A 19732-nucleotide genomic window follows, 5' to 3' on the forward strand; every position below is an offset into this window, starting at 1 on the left:
TTTTGCATTTTAAATTCATTTATATATTTATTAAACATTTTTAAAATCTATAAAACTTTTTTTAAGATTAAAAATCATTTATATAATATTTAAAAACATTTGTTTTGTATTTTATATGTAAAATATAAATTTCTATATTTATTAAACATTTTTAATATTATGAAAACTATTTTTGTAATTATTTAACATTTTAAACATTTTTAAAACTATTTTTGGGATTTTTAAAACTATTTTTAAAATTTTTAAACTATTTTTTATTTATTAAAACTTTTTTTATTTAAACTGTTTTTTTTAATTAAAATTATTAGAACTAATTTTTAAATATGTTTTTTTTTAATTTACAGGTATAATGATGATCAGATCCGGCCTCGCCAGCGTCGTAGCCGGGGTGGTATGGGGAGCCAGTCTCGGGGTTCTTCCAGCCATGTTCAAGATTCCGTTTCGCCCCACAGCTCATACCATACATCTTCCTCTCCATTACTCGCTCATGCTGCTCCCGCTCCCGCTGCTGCACCCGCTCCTGGTCCCGCTGCTGCACCCGGTCCTCTGGGAGTGATGAGGGTTGCGGAGTTGGTTCGACAGCCCGGTCGTGACCATCTTCCCTATCTCACTGAGTATCCACATGGACATGGTCAAACATGGTAATTTAAACTTTTATTTTTTAAACTATTTTTTATTTAAACTATTTTTTTATTAATAATTTTTTTTTATTAGGTTCAACCGATCCGGGAATGGGATCAGCGCATGGATCAACCGTATGATGTACTCGGCCCTCGACAGCGGACATCCGACTTTCACTCACTTCCCTGTCGAGAAGCAGCATCTGTGGTTTCAGCAGTTTGCGGTAAGTATTCTAATTTTTAAATTATATTTTTTATATTATTAAAACTATTTTTTGTAATTATTAAACTATTTTCTATATTTATTAGACATTTTAAATATTATTAAAACTTATTTTTGTAATTATTAAACTAATTTCTATATTTATTAGACATTTTAAATATTATTAAAACTTATTTTGGTAATTATTAAATTATTTTTTTAATTATTAAACTATTTTTTATTTATTAAAACGACGATTTTTGTAATTATTAAACTATTATATTTTTGTGCTTAAAAACTTTTTTAAACTATTTCAGCAAGAATTCAACTGGAATGCCGATGATACGCTCTCTATCTATCACCATTTTGTCCATAAAGTTATGGACAACTATGGGAAGCAGATGTACGAGTGGAAGAAGAAGTGGGAAGTAAACAAGGTAGTTTTTAATTTATTAACAATTTTTAATTTATTACACTATTTTTAAAATTATTAAACTTTTTTTTTTTAAATTAAAAGGTCCCAAAGTCGATGAACGACACGGTCTGGAAGGAGTTGTGTGCGCATTGGGATAAAGAAGAGACGAAAGAAACTTCTTCCACCAACTCCAACAACCGCAGGAGCGACCGTAAAGGAAAGGGCATCTACAAGCATAACTTGGGTGCTCAATCTATTGCCACTCTGGCGGATCGCATGGTAAGCTCAACCGCTTTTTCTTCAATTATTTAAGTTTCAGAATTTTATTTTTTTGCATTTTCAAATTTCTAATGTTTGTCTAATTTATTTTTTTTCAAGGCGGAAGAAAATGAAGGCCACCCAGTTGATGATCTCGCCCTTATGAAAAGGGCGTATACCAACAAGAAGACCGGCCAGATTGATGATGGTCTTGTGAGGGACGTGGTCGACCTGGTCCAAACTCAGGTGTATGACGAAGTGTCTCAGCTTCAAACCGATGATGACGATTCGACGGCCTCGACCAACTTGTCTCGGGTTCGAATCAACGAAATCGTTGAATCGGTAAGTTTTTTTTTTTTTAAAGTTCAATTTAATTATTTCTTGATTTTTATTTTATCATCAATTTAAATTATCTAAACTTGGTTATTTATATTTCAGTCGGTTCCAAAGAAAAAGGGACGTTTGGTCGGTTTGGATCGTCGCTCCCGGTCGGCTGCTCCTTCTTCTACACCACATGCGTATGTTGATCCAGAAGTTCTTACGGCTCAGCTGAAGGACAAGGATGATCGGATATCTGCGTTGGAGACTCAGATGGCAGCTCAACAGGCAGTCTATGAGACCCAGAAGAGGCTGAACGAGCAGATGATGGAGATGATGAAGAGGATGTACCCGAACGAGACGTTCCCGAACATTCAAGACCCGTAGTTTTTTTTTTTTCCAAAAACTCTGAATGTTTTATTTAAATTTGAATATTATCTACTATGTTTTATTTTATGTTTTATTCAATTTTAATTTTAAATTTTAAAAATTTTAATTTTTAAAAATAAAATTAATTTTTAAAAAAAAATAAATTTTTTAAAAAAATAATTTTTTTCAAAATTCTGAGGGAATGGAGTTCCTCGGAAAATTCCGAGGAACTTTCTCCCCTCGGCAAATTCCGACGAACTTTAAGTTCCTCGGAATTTTCTGAGGGAAAATGTTCCTCGGTATTTTCCGATAAACATTCCGAGGAATATTTCGTCGAAACTTCCGAGGATTGGACCATCGGAATTCCCTCGGCATTTTCCGAGGAACCTTCCGACGAACTTCGTGTCCTCGGAGTATCCTCGGAATTTTGTTTCCTCGGAATTCCGTCGGAAAATTCCGACGGAATTCCGAGGAATTATGAATTTCCGAGGAGTTATTTCCGAGGACTTTTTTCGTCGGTATGTCCTCGGAATAGCGTTATTCCGACGACATACCGACGATTTTTTCCCTCAGTATCCCGATGTTTTCTTGTAGTGCATCAAGAACCAAAATCTCAAGCGATTCACTGATAGCTGCGGGATCTAAAACCCCATCTGCAAAACACTTAGGAATACAAGCAGGTGTGGTGACAAGAATCTCAGGCAAGCCAGCCAATGCGTTACGCTGCAAATCTCCACCACCGCTCTCTCAAATGCCTCGGTGTCAACCGTGAGTCCGTGACCCCATTGCCGACACCTCCAAAGTCCTTCAAATCGAACACCACCGGTCTCAAGCGAGGAAAACAGAGAGAGGAGAAGATCTACGAGGGAAACAGAGGGATCTACAATTGGTGAAGAAAAAAATCGATCAATTTCTGTCTCGAGAGAGATGTGGAGAGAAGAAGGTAAAACTCCCTCCTGTGAGACAGGTGGCTCGTAAGGACAACATAGAAAACTTCTTAATTAAGAGGTGTCCTTATTCTTATTGGCTATTTTTCATTTAATTATGAGTGTTTAATTGCTAAGATATGCCTCTAAAGACACCGATAATCTTGCCCTCAAGAAGTCTCTTGTCAGAAAAATAATAAACTAAGTGAAAATTGTATCAGAGAGGCAAGAATTGGACAGAGACGTCTTTACTACGAGATACCACATATAACGATTTGAAAGATTTTTCTACAGATGTCTTTCTATTTCTAAATTTTTTTGTTTTTTAATTTAATTAAAAGATAACTTTATATCATATTTATAACATAGATTGTGATTCAGCTTTCACCGAAACGGATGCTTAATGGAATATAAGAATTTGTCTCTTAACTTTTAACTAAAAAAGCTAAAAACCGGTTTTTAATATTTAATAACCGATTTTTAGTTTTTTTAGTTAAAAGTTAAGAGAGAGATTCTTATATTCCACTAAAAATTCTACCTTAAAAACTTCTCAATAATCATGCTCTTACATATTCACAAAGGTAAGATACGCACCATTCATTTCACGAAAAAGAAATCACATAGTACAATGCTTTTTCAACCTTTTCAAGAGTTATAGATAATTAATAGCAACATTTCTAGGATTCATCCCGTACCAATATATATAAAAATTCACATAAGAATAAAAGAACTGAAAAAACTGTCATACAATGTTAAATCATTCCTTGTACAAAATGCATGGTATCTTTCATTACTGCCCACTTTTGAAACAACTAGAGCCAAGCAATTAAGTAACAGGCCCATGGGGAGGTGAAAGTAGGCGTAATAGTTAAATAGGCCCATTTTAAAGTAAAAGTGGGCTTAGTAGATTATTGGGCCGAGTTTGTGTATGTGTATATACAAGAATAGTTTTGCCGCGAGCTTAAAATTTCCGTTGACGAGAGAGAGAGAGAGAGAGAGACAAAAGAGCCCACCCTTTGTGTTCCAAATCCTTGTCTCCAGAAAATCACGAAACTTTGGTTTTGTTTTGTTGTCTTAATCGTTTTACTTTCCTTGAATTATTGGTTTAAATTTTTTAAAAAATTTCAAATCTTTACCCTTTAGGACTCACATGGCGACTGAAACCCTAGAAGAGACGACGACGCCGGAAGTCAAATCTCCGGCGAAGGATGAAATTGGTGCTGGTGATGGTCCCAAGGAGAGAGAAGAAGACGAGGATGGATCGAAAGGAGGAAAATTGGAAGATAAAGATGAAGAGGAAGGGAGTGTGAGTAAGAACTCATCGGTGACTCAGAGTAGTAGTGAGAGGCCAACGAGGGAGAGGAAGAAGGTTGAGCGTTTCTCGTTGCCTTCTCCGACGCGTGCTATACCGAACAAGTCCGTTTCTATTGAAAAGGTTATCACTTTTTGAAGAAAAAAAAGAAACTTTACTTTTGTCTTTACGTATCTGTGTGTTCTGAGAATTGAGTAGGTTTCTTATTATTATTATTATTTTTTGTTGTAACAGGGTCTTGGAACACCACTCAGGGAGATTCCTAATGGTATGTATTAATGTATGTGTGCTTACTTATAGTTGTGTTTGTTTTGATTGAATTCTTGTGGATTTGTGGAAAACAGTGAAACAGTCTTTGATGGTTTGACACATCCCTTAGAATCTAGAAGATGAGATTTTTTTTGTTTATTTTTACATTGGTAAGATTATAGATAGAGCCATTGTATTAAACACATGACAGTTCTGAAAAAAATTATGAATGCCTTAGAGAAGCTTTAGTTTTTGGTTTCCCCTGGATATTATATTATTACTTCCAATAATTGGATACTGATAGTCTGACTCTCTGGTGGGATATTTTATTTTGTAGCTAACCCAACTAGCCCATTAACTACTGTCTTTGATTTGATTTTACCTTTGTAGATATCAGTTTGGTTTTCTCTTTAGTAGCTAACTGTACTGTGGATGTTAATTGAGCAGCTCCAAAAGTTAGTTATTTTGACAGTGTTCTTGTTTACATTTATTTACCATTGGAAGCATGTCTGATAATGTTTCAGTGGCTCATCAACTATCCAAGAGAAAAGCTGACGGCAACCTGATCTTACTACACACCATCCTGTATGGGAAGAAAGCAAAGGTGCTTTTTAAAATGTTTGATCACATTTTTTTCACATTTGATATGTATATTTCCCTTGCACGCATTTGTCCACTATGGATGTCTAATTAAAGAGTTTTGTTGCAGGCACAGATGATTAAGAAAAATATTAGTCAATTTTCTGGCTTTGTCTGGTCAGAGGAAGAGGTAACACCATTTCAGTTTCTATTTTATTACAGGGATTCATATTTTGCTATGCATCATGTTGACACTTACAAATGTTTTCTAGGAAGAGAAGCAAAGAGCAAAAGTAAAGGAGAAACTTGACAAATGCATAAAAGAAAAACTAATCTTCTTCTGTGATGTACTTGACATACCTATTAACAGAAGCCACATTAAAAAAGTAAGTAAGTCATAAGAATATGTCATTCATCTACTTATTATACCTTTTTCTAAGAATCCCTCTTGTCCTGATACTCTCACGAAGAAGTAGCTTTCAAAGTGCTTGAGTTTTTGGAATCTCCCAAAGCAACAAGAGATGTTATACTTGCTGATCAAGAAAAGGTATTGTTTGACTTTGATTCAGTACATTATTTATCGTCAGTGTGAGAGTTTTAACCTTTTTTTTTTTTTGAAATTATATATTTTAGGAAGCCAAAGAGCGCAAGATCACACAAAAAAAAAGAGGAAATCTGGAGAATCTTCAGATCCTCCAGCCAAGGTTTGTAGTGTCTTATCTATAAATTATAGTATACTTTAATTTATTGGCTTTTGAACATTTTCTTTACTGCACACTGCACAGAGGAAAAGGCAAGCTAAAAAGGGAGACCATCCATCTGACAAAGAAGTAGGCAAGGATGAAGGGGATTCTGATTCTGAAGACAGTAAGGATACTCATGAGGAAGATGCTACAGCACCAGAAGAAGAAGATAGTGACCATGAGAAAACTGAAACTGAAGAGGAGAGAGTCGAAGCAGAAGATGAGAAGAAGCCATAAGATAAGAAAACCTCATCTAAAAAGATTAGCTCAGGGACCAAAGACTCTAAAAACTCTGGGGGGAGCTCTTTGGTAACATTTGCTGTTTGTAATAAACATTCAGGCGACCACTTCGGTGTGGATCTCTTGCATAGAAAAAAAGAGGTGAAGGGTGTTATCACGGATGCAATTAGTGAAATGTCAGATGTAGAAGATGAAGAATCTGAGGCTGGAAGTGAGAAGGAGAAGGAAGAAGAGGTGAAAGCTGAGGCTGGAAGTGACAAAGAGAAGGCAGAAGATCATGAAAAGCTAGAGGATTAAGGTTTTAGTGATATTCTTCTCTCAAGATCTGATCTGATGTGAAGAAGAATCAAAATTGATCAAACAATGTGTAAGTGATTAATTAAAGAGTGTTGATTCAGTGACAGTGTAATCTTTCTATTACATGTAGTTTTAGTGACATGTAGCTCTTCTGTGTTGTTTAGTTTAAGTTATCTTCGTAAGTTTCTGTTAATTCTGTTTTCTATTAATGGTCAAAGGAAATCATGGGCCTTAATTTGGCCCAAACCTTCCTTCTAGAAAACACAAATTATTATGTGAAGTTTATAATAATCAAGTAATGATATAAGACTATATAACAACTAATGCTATTTGTATATAGAAGAATCCTTTCGTAATCACATAATCTAATTTATCTATATTTTGAAAAAGACAAAGATTAAAATTTATCAAAAAAATTAGTGGCAGTTACAAGAAAACAAAGGTTTAGGTTCCAAAACAAAACAAACGGAAATTCACCATTGGTTTTTGTCTTTGTTGGCCTACAAATATGTTTTGAGTTTGATTACAAATTTACAAGTAGGTGGTGCTTTCATTTTTGATTACAACGATACCACTTGCGCTCTAATGCAAATATTTAATTACAATTAAAAAACTTTCACCAAATAATTAATGAATGAAATTAATGTTGTTGGCCGACAAAACATATTTTAATTAATAAAAAATAAATTAGCGAATATTGTTAATAAATTTTAAACTAAAATTATAAATCTATACTATTAAAATAGAAGTCATGACTTTTTTCATGTGTGATATTTTAAATGGACCACTCCTAAAAAATTGTTTACATTATTTTATTTTTTTTGTATTTTCATAACAATATCCTAACAAGATATTTAATTATGTTTTTATTCCATCAAAATATTATTAGATATGGATAATTTTGAAATTTTATTTATTCCATCAATATATAATTATAGTTGCATATAACATTTATAATATAATTAATAATAATAACATTTAATTATTCTAGAGTTAATACCTGCATATGATCTAATTAGTAATAATCATAATTAATATTTATTATTATTAAGTATACTATTTTAAAATACATTTCTATGGATTCAACCATATACTGGTTTTATAATAAATTTCTTTTAATATATATATATATACTGTAGTGATGAATTTTTCAGGCATGATTTTTCAATTTGGACCATTCTTTAAAATTTTATCAAATTCTACATGAAGTAATTATAATATTATAGTATTTATCGTTTTTTGAATACAAATGATTTTTTTTAAGAAAGCTCTAAACAAAATCTTTTAAAAACATTTTCAGAAGCAATTTAAATTTTATATACAAAAGTAATTATTTTAAATTATCATAAACTATAATTAGAAATTAAAATTTTATTTTTAGTTTTGATTTATGTATGAAAATTTAAAATTATACAGAGTATTATAATTATATATTCAATGATAATAACAATTTCAACTGATTAATTTTCAAAAATAAAATTTACGAAGATTTTGTTAGAAAGATTCATTTTTATTTCAAATTAAAAGAAGATTTTTTTTATCCAACTTAATGCATTTCTCAAATATGATATTTACTACCAACTTATTTTGAAGTACAATGTATTATAGTTTTTCTTTAAAAGAAATTATTTACAGTATCTCAAAAAATTTCTTAATCCAATTTAATTTGCTTTCATATAACTTTTAAATTTTAAATAAAAAGTATGTAAAGTAATATTGTTACATAATAAAATTTTCAAAATAAGTTTTGTTACAAAAGTACAAAAATTATAGTAATAATATATAAGCCACATAATCATAGCTATTATAGAATTACATAGTATATAACACTAAATTACATTAAGTTATTAGTAAATTTTGTTATATAAACTAAAATATTTTAGTATAAGAAATAAGAAATCCGTACGGTTGTGTGGATCAAGATCTAGTAACATTTTAAAACAAAAGTTTTATTCTACACCAACAATTAAATTGAAAATGAGGGAATGTGAACTTTAGGATCGTAGATTCATTACTTCTTTTTGCACTTTACGTAGAAGATATTAACTTTTTCTTTTATAAACACACTCTCACACACACGTGACTCTAATTTTGATTCGTAGAAAGAAATCTCATTTGGTTCAATCGACAAGAAGCTCGAAAAGCCTGGTTATTTATAGTCCTTGCAGATAATAGGCTTGAACATAGAAGGATACAATGAGCTCCGGCTATGGTTCGGTGATCACATCAGGATCAGCACCGACAGAAAGTTGACACGACATCCTCTACTTTTCTAGTTTTCTTTATCCACCGACACTCTCTATGCAACACGTTCTTGCGATAGTCTGAAGCACATGTGAAGGGCGAACTCAGAGTAGGGAAGGAGGTGAAAGGTGGACCTTGTACAGCTTTTTCGGGAGACCCCGGTGAAGGATGCAGTTCCGGTGGTCTTGAAAACCTGAGCAGAGACCACGAAGGTTTGCTCCAGTTTCGACGGCACCAGATCTAGAGAAACTGATTGAGTAAGTGCGAAGCAAGAAACAAGACGAGAGCTTTGACTTAAAGCGAGAGAAACCATGAGGAAGATGTAGCAGATTTCCCGACGCCGGCGGCCTCTAGCCTTGCCGGCGTCAAGAAGCAGCGGTAGCGGCGTTGTCTCGATTCTTGAACCAGAGAGAAAAACTATATATCATATATACGTAGCTTATTCTTCTAGGTGCTTCAACATTTATTTATACAAAGCAGAGAGTAAACTGAATATTAATTAACTGAAACTTCAACATTAATTAACTGAAACAGTCGTTCATGATCTTGTCTCCCCTGTTTCTGAATGATGAGATTTGTATCACTCGAGAGGAAGCTTGTTCATCTTAAGAAACTTGTACTCTCTATAGACATAAGGCTTGAACTTTGGAGCATCATCAACAACTAGCTCCGGCAAAGGTCCGACCACGTGATCAAGGTTCGGTTCCGCGAAAACCGGCCAAGAGAGTCTCGTCCTCACCATATCCATCGTCGCTCTATGCTCTCCACTCTTATACCTCCCATTGCTCATCCTCTACAAAACTCACATTATTTTTGAAAACTATTGTATAAAATGTTATTAAATTTAGATAGAAACATATAAATTAAAACTTCCTTAAATATATCTTTTATTAAAAAGATATTAGACCATTAATTTCATGGACCGTGCACATAGCTAAGCAGGCCTTGTACACATCCCCAACAATCAAAACCAAACAAACATGACTTATCTGAAAATGTTCAAAACTGTATCTCTACCTTGATTTGGTCGGCGATGATGACAACGATCCCTGAGTCATCATACTTGACGTCGACCCACTTGTTGTCCTGGTACGCCTGAAGTCCGTCTACCTCATCAGCGATCAAGAACGTGATTCCATTGAGATCAGTGTGATGAGGAGCTCCGTAGAGCAACTCAAGTTTTGGACACGGCGGATAGAAGATGATTTTCATTAGATACTCCACCTTTTCTCCACCAAGACCTTCCTTCAATGCATCACGATGTAACCCTAGTCCTTCCGATAACCATCCCATGATTTTCTCAGATAGCTTCTTTATCTCCTTTGCATACTCCTCATTCACCTCCCTGTTACAAAATAAATAATCACTTTTTTTTTTCATTTTATCGAGTGTTTAAGATTAATACACACAGATTAAAAAAGTGTAAACTTTTATTCAATTAATCTTAATTAGATAAAAATATCAACCAATAGTATTCAACCAATTCAAATATTTTCAATTAATGTTTCTTAAAAGTATACAACTTTTCAACATTAACTACTAAAAATACCTTAAAATTTTAGAAAATCTAACATTTTGGAACAAAAAATAAATCTAGAAAATCTTACTTTGAGGAATAGAGGAACAATTACAACATTTTAATACTTGTACCTGTAATCTGGAGAGTTCTTAGGCCAGAATCTGTAGTTGATTCTTGACGGTGGCCAGACCCTGTGAAAGAGATGATCAGCCCATGTTTTTCTACCTTCTCCATCTTTCTTGTAATCCGTTGTGTATCCTTCTAAGTCTGTTGAATCAGCTGGCCTCGCTACGGCTTCCTTCTCCTTCTCAGGCAGCTCAAAGAACTCAGTCCCAAGTTCTTTCAACCGCCGCATCAGCTCGATGGGAACCCCGTGGTTAACCACCTGGAACATCCCCCATGTCTCGCTGGCTTTTACCACCGCACGTGCCACTAGGTCTTCGTTTGGGTTACTTAGATCGACGATAGGAATATCTACCGGAGATGTTCCTTGGAACTTTGAAGGGACTGATTCGGCCATGTTTTTTTTTTCCTTTCTCACGATGGGAATATTGTTTATTTAGATGTTAGTTGGAGGGTGAAGGTGTAGTATGGGTTTATACTTTATATAGATAAGAGTACATGTGAATGTAGTAGGTGTATGACAGTATGAGTCATTCGTCAGTCACATACTCACATTACTTCACTCTACCACATTTTTCTATATGATTGGTTATTTGGTTATCAGAATATTAAAATGTTTCCAATGATTCAAAACTTTTATCTCTTCCTTTAATAATTGATTGTCAGTGGTGCAAATATCTATGATGGATTCTTAAAATTATAAAATAAAATATCTTAAAACAGGAAAAGCCCACTCAATAATCATACATCTGAAATTTATCATTATAGGTATTTTATAAATTTTGAGAATCTCTCATATATATTTGTGGTGAATATGCTTTTAGATTACCTTTGAATTTTGGATTTTCGGTACTTAAGTTGAACCATTTTGTAGGTAAGTCAATGACAAGAGGAGGTACATGTGCCCCACCTCATTGAAATATTTATAAGTTTAAAGATTAGTCCAAATTAATATAGGACAATTGTCAATAATAACACCTTTTGAAGTTTATGTCTCAAAAATAGCATTAGAAGGAGAAAGTCACAAAAATGACATTCATTAAAGGGTAAAATATCCATAATACCATTGGTTTAAAATTAAATAAACAAACAAAAATAAATAAAAATAAATAAAATAAAATTTTTTTATAGTTTCAGATTACATGTTTTCAGATTCGAAATTTTTATAAAAAAATTTTTGAAACTGTTTTTAAAATTTTTATTTTTTATTTTAGTATTTATTTTTTATAAAATTTTAAACCCTAATTCCAAAACCCCACCCCTTAACTCTAAACCCTAAGGTTTGGATTAATTAACCCAAGGGGTATAAGTGTATATTTACCTCTTTAATGAAACCTATTTTTGTGACTTTGAGCATTGAGTGCTACTTTGGGAACAAAAACTTGGTTTAGTGCTATTCTAGTCTTTTTCTCATTAATATATATGAGGATAATTAATAACAAAAAAAAAACTTTTTCACCATTGACCAAATTAACAAAAGTAATTAATGTTGTTGGCCGACAAACCATATTTTTGATTAACATGAATATTTAGGAAATCTTCAAAAGCATCAATTTTCTATTATTTATATGAACTTTAGAATCATATAATCCATATTTCCTTTTGGTTTTTGTTCCTTTTGCATTTTACGTAGAAAATAGTAACTCTTCTGCTTTCTTTATACAGAAATTCTTGGGTTCACCCCCTATGGTGAACCTTTAGGTTCACCAACCAATAGTGTTTGAGTATTTGATATTTGATATCTTTTAAAAAAGGAAACAACATTAAATTTCCAAATAAGATTATCTTTCTAAAATAAAACAATAAAAATACATAAAAATAGTTACAAAAAATAAATAAATAAATATTTTTAAGTTTTCAGCAAAATACTAAACCCTATATCCTAAATCTTAAACCCTAAACCCTAAACCTTAAACTTTGGATAAACTCTAAACGTTTGAAAATCCTAAACCCTAAATCATACATTAAAAACTAAATTTTAATAACACTAAACCCTAAATCCTAATCACTAAACCCTAAACCCTTGGGTAAACCCTGAACCCTTGGATAAATCATCATAAATCATAAACTGTAAATCAAAAATATTTAAAATTAAACTCTAGAGATTATGATTTATCCAAGGGTTCAGGGTTTACCCAAGGGTTTAGGTTTTACCCAAGAGTTTAGGGTTTAGTGATTAGAATTTAGGGTTTAGTGTTATTAAAATTTAGTTTTTAATGTATGATTTAGGGTTTAGGATTTTCAAACGTTTAGAGTTTATCCAAAATTTAAGGTTTAGGGTTTAAGATTTAGGGTATAGGGTTTAGTATTTTGCTGAAGACTTAAAAATATTTATTTATTTATTTTTTGTAACTATTTTTATGTATTTTTATTGTTTTATTTTAAAAAGATAATCTTATTTGGAAATTTAATGTTGTTTCCTTTTTTAAAAGATATCAAATATCAAATACTCAAATACTATTGGTTGGTGAACCTATAGGTTCATCCTAGGGGGTGAACCCAAGAATTACTCTTCTTTATACACCGTCACTCTATGCAACACATTCTCGCGATAGTAGGTTAAATATATTGATATTATTCTAGAATTTTAGTTAATTAATTAAGATAAATTTGATAGGCAAAATAAATATCATTTCTCACATGGATAGATTAAAAGACCGGAGCTTCAGCATTTATTTATAAAAGCATATAGTACATTGATAATTAATTAACAGAAACTTCCAACATCAATTAACTGAAACAGTCGTTCATTGAGATTAGCGTCAGTCGATAGGAAGCTTGTTCATCTTAAGATACTTGTACTCTCTGTAGACATAAGGCTTAAACTTAGGAGCATCGTCAATAACTAGCTCCGCCAAAGGTCCGACGACATGATCAAGGTTCGGTTCCGCGAACACCGGCCACGAGAGTCTCGTCCTTACCGTATCCATCGTCACTCTATGCTCCCCACTCTTATACCTCCCATTGCTCATCCTCTACAAACTCCAAATAATTTTTTTAAAAACCATTGCATAAAATGTAATTAAATTTAGATAGAAACATATAAAATAAAACTTATGTACATATATGTATATTTATTTATTTTCTTTAAAAATTAGACTCTTAATTTCATCCGACCAAGGGCAGTCGCCTGCCTTGTACACATCCCCAACAATCAAAACTAAACAAACATGACTTAATATTGGAGACTTCGTCTAATACCTTGATTTGATCGGCAATGATGACGACGATGCTGGAGTCATCATACTTGACGTCGACCCACTTGTTATCCTGGTACGCCTGAAGTCCATCTACCTCATCAGCGATCAAGAACGTGATTCCATTGAGATCTGTGTGATGAGGAGCTCCGTAGAGCAGTTCGAGTTTTGGACACGGCGGATAGAAAATTATCTTCATCAGATACTCCACCGTTTCTCCGCCGAGACCTTCCTTCAATGCATCACGATGTAACCCTAATCCTTCTGATAACCACCCCATGATCTTCTCCGACTGCTTCTTTATCTCCCTTGCATACTCCTCATTCACCTCTCTGTTTCAACAAATATACATTCTACATAAAAGTCGGACACGATTTTATTCCGACAGAACCTAACTCAAAACTAGTTGGTAAAGCGAGAAAATGTGTTAGTTAAAAAAATAACAAATTTCCTGAATATTATTTTTTTGTTTTGTACAAAAATAACATTTTAAATTTTTTCCCAAACTATCATTTATTAATGAAGAATAGCACGTGTTAAAAAAAATTAAAAAATAACACTAAAATATTTTACATCATAATTCATAAATCATAAACCTTAATCTCACCCTATAAACTCATTTATATAAATATCTACCGTCCGTTTCATTTTAATTGTCATTTTAGGTTTATGCAAACATATGATTTTGTATATTTCCAAAACGAAAGCACAATTACATATACACCTAATCATATTTCAATCAATAGAAAAATAAAATGAAAAATCTTATTAATAAATTTTGTATTGAAACTCTAAACCGCTACTTATTTTGAAACAAATTTTTTTTCTTACAACGACAATTAAATCGAAACGAAGCAAGTATTTATACCTTTTAGTAAATGTTATTTTGATAATCTTTCTTGAGTGTGCTATTTTTTAAACAAAACTGATTGTTTTTTTTTGAAAAAAAAACTGATTTATTGCTATTCGAAGATATCTTTAAAAATGGAAAATGTTTTTAAATAAAATAAATAAGTGGATAAAAGTGATCACAAAATTCTTATACTCGTGCCTGTAATCTGGAGAGTTCTTAGGCCAGAATCTGTAGTTGATTCTTGACGCTGGCCAGACTCTGTGAAAGAGATGATCAGCCCATGTTTTTCTACCTTCTTTATCTTTCTCGTAATCCGTTGTGTATCCTTCTAAGTCCATAGAATCAGCTGGCCTAGCTACGGCTTCCTTCTCCTTCTCAGGCAGCTCAAAGAACTCTGTCCCAAGTTCTTTCAACCGCCGCATCAGCTCGGTTGGGATCCCGTGGTTAACCACCAGAAACATCCCCCATTCCTCGCTTGCTTTCACCACCGCACGTGCCACTAGGTCTTCGTTGTTACTTAGATCGACGATAGGAATATCTACCGGAGATGTTCCTTGGAACTTCGAGGGGACTAACTCGGCCATGTTTTTTCCTTTCTCCCGATGGTAATATTGCTTGTTTAGATGTTAATTGGAGTGAAGGTGTAGTATGGGTTTATACTTTATATATAGTATTAGGAAATATACTAAACCGACTTGGAATTTATCCGAGTGAAGGTGTAGTATGGGTTTGTACGGTTTTCTGTGGGCAACAAGGTGAAGGTGTAGTATGGGTTTGTACGGTTTTCTGTGGGCAACAAGGTTCGTGTGCATCACTTGAAAGAACAGATCGCAGTGTGTCGACAAGATGGTGCGTCTGTGATCGAGTACTATGGACGTTTGTCCAAGACTTGGGAGGAGCTGGATATGTACAAGCCCCTGCCTTCGTGTTCGTGTTCTGCTATGGCAGAGTTTGAAAGAGATAGAGAAGAAGAAAAGGTCCACCAGTTTGTAATGGGATTGGATCAAGCTCGTTTTGGAGGAGTGTGTCAAGGTATAATATCCTCTGATTCTACACTGGATATTGGAGAAATCTATGCTAAGGTGATTCGAGAAGAGCAGCGTCTCAACTCAGTCAAAGAGAGAGAGATGCAACAGAATGCTATTGGGTTTACAGTTAAGAAAGAAGCGGGCGCAGCAAGTTCTGATCAAGCAACCTCACGTACTGACTCTGGAACCAGAAATCGCGTGCCTCAATGCTCAAACTGCGGTCGTAGTGGGCATGAGAAGGCAAACTGCTGGCAGTTAGTCGGTTTTCCTGACTGGTGGGAAGAACGTTCAGCAAACAGAAGTGGAGGAGGAAACAGAAGAGCTTACAGAGGTGGTCGTGGTCGTGGAAATTATGGGTCTGATCGATCCAGAGGCAGTGGAGCAAAGGCACACGCGACTACATCCAACTCGTCTAGCTTCCCTGAGCTAACGTCAGAACAGTGGCGAACGTTGACTCAGATGATCAACGAGAAAGCCTGCTCTCCCACCGATAAGTTGAATGGTAAGAGTAAACTGGGTGATTTGATACTAGACACGGGAGCTTCCCATCACATGACAGGAGACATCTCGTTTCTTGTCAACACAACGAGTATTTTGCCATGTCCAGTTGGCTTTGCAGATGGAAACAAAGCATATGCCACACATACAGGAACATTTCCTTTAACTGATCGAATCACTCTTGATCATGTCTTGTTTGTGCCAAATTTGAACTGTTCCTTGATATCAGTCTCAAAACTGTTAAAGCAAACTAATTGTTTCGCATTACTAACAGATACGATTTGTCTCTTACAGGATCGTTTCACGAGGACCCTGATTGGAGCCGGTAAGGAACGAGATGGGGTGTATTACTTCACAGATGTCATGGCTGCTAGAGTTCACCGTGTCTCAGCTCCTGTTGTTAAGTCCGCTGATCAACTTCGTTGGCACCAGAGGCTTGGGCATCCGTCATCTTCAGTTTTATCTAATTTACCTATGTTTTCGTCTACTAAACTAGCTGCCCTAAGTCCTTGCGACACATGTTTTAGGGCTAAGCAAACTAGAGAAGTGTTTTATGATAGTATCAATAAATCAAATGAGTGTTTTGCGTTGATTCATTGTGATGTTTGGTTTCTTCTGGTGCTGTATATTTTTTAACAATCGTGGACGATCATTCAAGAGCTGTGTGGACGTATCTCATGCTTGAGAAATCCGAAGTTCGTACGATCTTGACTAATTTTTGTAGCATGGCCTCTACTCAGTTCAGTAAAACAGTTAAGACAGTGAGGTCCGATAATGGAACAGAGTTTATGTGTTTGGCAAGGTTCTTTCGAGAAAGTGGGATTATTCATCAGACGTCATGTGTAGACACGCCTCAACAGAATGGACGTGTCGAAAGGAAACACCGGCATATACTTAATGTGGCCCGCGCCATACTATTTCAAGGAAGTTTACCGGTGAGGTTCTGGGGTGAAGCCATCATGACAGCAACTCATCTTATAAACCGTACTCCCACACAAGTTCTTCGAGGTGCTTCACCATATGAAGTCCTGTATGGTGAGAAGCCAAATTATGATCATCTTAGGGTCTTTGGAAGTCTGTGTTACACACATTTGAGAGCCCGCGACAAAGACAAATTTGGCTCTCGAAGTCGTAAGTGTATATTTATGGGTTATCCTTTTGGACAAAAGGGTTGGAAGGTGTTTGATCTCGACAAGGAACAGTTCTTCATCTCTCGAGACGTCATATTTTACGAGGACACGTTTCCTATGTCATCTATTTCAGAACAGTCGTCGGTTCAGGGAATTGTGTCTCCGGCTCCACCTACTAATGCACTCGACTACTCTGACTCAGATTGGTTATTTGAGTCTGTCCCCAGCTCACTCGACAGGGGGAGTAGCGATGGAATTGGCAATACAGATATTACTGTGGTAGTTGAACCAATAACATCTGAGACACAGAGCCCACAGGCTCCGGAGTCTCGTTCTGCATTACCAGCTGATAGGTCTACAACTCCTGCAGAAGTCGTTACAAGTACTGAAACACGTACTGATCAGAGGTCTGAGCCAGTACAAGATATCTCCATGAATGATCCGGTTGTGTTAGGCAGAGGACAACGAGTGCGTCTTCCCTCTGTCAAGCTTAAAGACTACGTCAACTACAACGTCATGTGTCATGAAGATACCCATCTCGTTCCACTCTGCGCTTCATCCTCGTCCACGGAAAACGCTCCAGGTATGACACAATCTCCTTTAGCTACATATATCTCTGTTGATGCCTTCTCAAGTGCGCATCAAGCTTTCTTAGCAGCTGTAATTTCAGGAGTTGAACCTAAGCGATATCATGACGCCATTAAACATAAGGTTTGGTGCGACTCTATGAAAGAAGAAGTCACTGCTCATGAGGAGCAAGGCACGTGGGATATTGCTTCGCTTCCGCCTGGCAAGACTGCCGTGAGTTCTCAATGGGTTTATAAGATCAAGTACAATCCTGATGGTACAATTCGGCGACACAAATCTCGTCTGGTTGCCAACGGAAATAAACAAGTCCAAGGCAAAGATTTTGAGGAAACATTTGCCCCAGTTATTAAAATGGGCACGGTTCGTATGCTTCTCCGTATTGCCGCAGCTAAGAAGTGGGAAGTTCACCAAATGGACGTTCATAACGCATTTCTTCATGGTGATCTTGAGGAAGAAGTGTATATGCGTTTACCTCCAGGCTTTACTCACTCTGATCCAACAAAAGTATGTCGCCTCAGGAAATCTATTTATGGCCTTCGACAGGCTCCACGGTGTTGGTTCTCCAAGTTATCTAAAGCTCTCCTGCAATTCGGTTTTGTTCAGTCTTACTCCGACTATTCATTGTTCTTATACACTAAAGGATCAGTTGAGATTCGAGTTTTGGTCTATGTCGACGATTTAGTGATCGCCAGTAATAGTCTCGACAAACTCACCAAGTTTAAAGAGTATTTGGGACAACAGTTTCACATGAAGGATCTTGGTAAGCTCAAATACTTTCTTGGTATAGAAGTAGCACGCACTGAAGAAGGGATCTTCTTGTCTCAGCGCAAATATATCATGGATATCATTGATGATATGGATCTCCAGGATGCTCGTCCAGCATGCACACCAGTCGAGCAGAACCACAAGATCGCCTCCGATCAGTCACCTCTACTTTCTGATCCAAAGATCTATCGTCGCCTTGTGGGCCGTCTTGTCTATCTTTCCATGACTCGCCCTGAACTTTGTTACTCTATTCATCTTCTGTCTCAGTTTATGAAGTCACCTCGTGAAGGACATTTGGAGGCTGCATTGCGCGTTGTTCGATATATCAAAGGTTCTCTCGATCAAGGAATACTCATGAGCTCCGATGAAAATCTTGACCTCTCCATATACTGTGACGCGGACTGGAGTTCTTGCCCTGTTAGTCGTCGATCTTTGAGCTCATTTGTAGTCCTTCTCGGTGATTCTCCAGTTACGTGGAAGACCAAGAAACAAGATACCGTTGCTCACTCGTCAGCTGAAGCCGAATACAGGGCTATGGCTAAAGCTACTCGTGAAATGAAGTGGATTGTTCCTTTAGTTAAGGATCTCGGTATTCCAGTTCCCAAACCTGTCTCGTTCTTTTGTGACAATCAAGCGGCAATATACATTGCAGCCAATCCAGTGTTTCACGAAAGAACAAAACACATAGAACGAGACTGTCATAGTGTTCGAGATGCGGTCCTTGCTGGTTTGATCGCCACTAAACATGTTCGTACTAAGGATCAGCTCGCTGACATCTTGACGAAAGCTCTTGGTAAACCACAGTTTGAAGTGTTACTGTCCAAGTTGGGTGTCAAGAGACTTCACACTCCAACTTGAGGGGGAGTATTAGGAATATATGCAAATATACGATATACCATATCTATTTAGGATAAATTCCAAGTCGGTTTAGTATATTTCCTATTCTCTTGTTGTCGAGTTTGTATATATACATTGTAAAGCACGTTCATTATCAATAAGAAAGTCTTCTCTAAATCATTGAGACCTAGATTTACATATAGATTAGAGTTACATTTGAATGTAGTAGGCGTATGAGTTATTCTTCAGTCACATTGCTTCACTTTACCACACTTTTCTATATGATTGGTTATCGCAATATTAAAACCTTTATGCTTCCAATTATAGAAACTTTTATTAAAATATTCCTTTAATAATTGAATGTGATTGGTGAAAATAGCTATGATTGATGGATTCTTAAAGTCGTATAATAAATATTTTTA

At 35.3% G+C, this 19732-nt stretch overlaps 2 protein-coding genes and 1 pseudogene across 2 annotated transcripts; 1 reads left to right on the forward strand and 2 right to left on the reverse strand.

Annotated features, from left to right (window-relative positions):
* The first annotated feature begins 2782 nt into the window (after positions 1-2782).
* Positions 2783-6721, forward strand: LOC103855055 (annotated as a pseudogene).
* Positions 6722-9174: 2453 nt separating this feature from the next.
* Positions 9175-10927, reverse strand: LOC103855056 (flavonol synthase 3). Its single transcript, XM_009132015.3, has 3 exons — positions 10423-10927; positions 9790-10117; positions 9175-9565 (listed from the first exon to the last, which is right to left on the reverse strand). Exons 1-3 carry the CDS (start codon positions 10809-10811, stop codon positions 9353-9355), a joined length of 930 nt encoding a protein of 309 aa, XP_009130263.1. The 5' UTR covers positions 10812-10927; the 3' UTR covers positions 9175-9352.
* A 2116-nt stretch (positions 10928-13043) lies between these two features.
* On the reverse strand, positions 13044-15095 carry LOC103855057 (flavonol synthase 3-like). Its single transcript, XM_009132016.3, has 3 exons — positions 14663-15095; positions 13616-13943; positions 13044-13389 (listed from the first exon to the last, which is right to left on the reverse strand). The coding sequence occupies exons 1-3, from the start codon at positions 15046-15048 to the stop codon at positions 13177-13179; spliced, it is 927 nt and encodes a 308-aa protein (XP_009130264.1). The 5' UTR covers positions 15049-15095; the 3' UTR covers positions 13044-13176.
* Between the last annotated feature and the right edge of the window lie 4637 nt (positions 15096-19732).

Source organism: Brassica rapa, chromosome A02 (assembly GCF_000309985.2).
Source record: "Brassica rapa cultivar Chiifu-401-42 chromosome A02, CAAS_Brap_v3.01, whole genome shotgun sequence".
Lineage (NCBI taxonomy): Eukaryota > Viridiplantae > Streptophyta > Magnoliopsida > Brassicales > Brassicaceae > Brassica > Brassica rapa.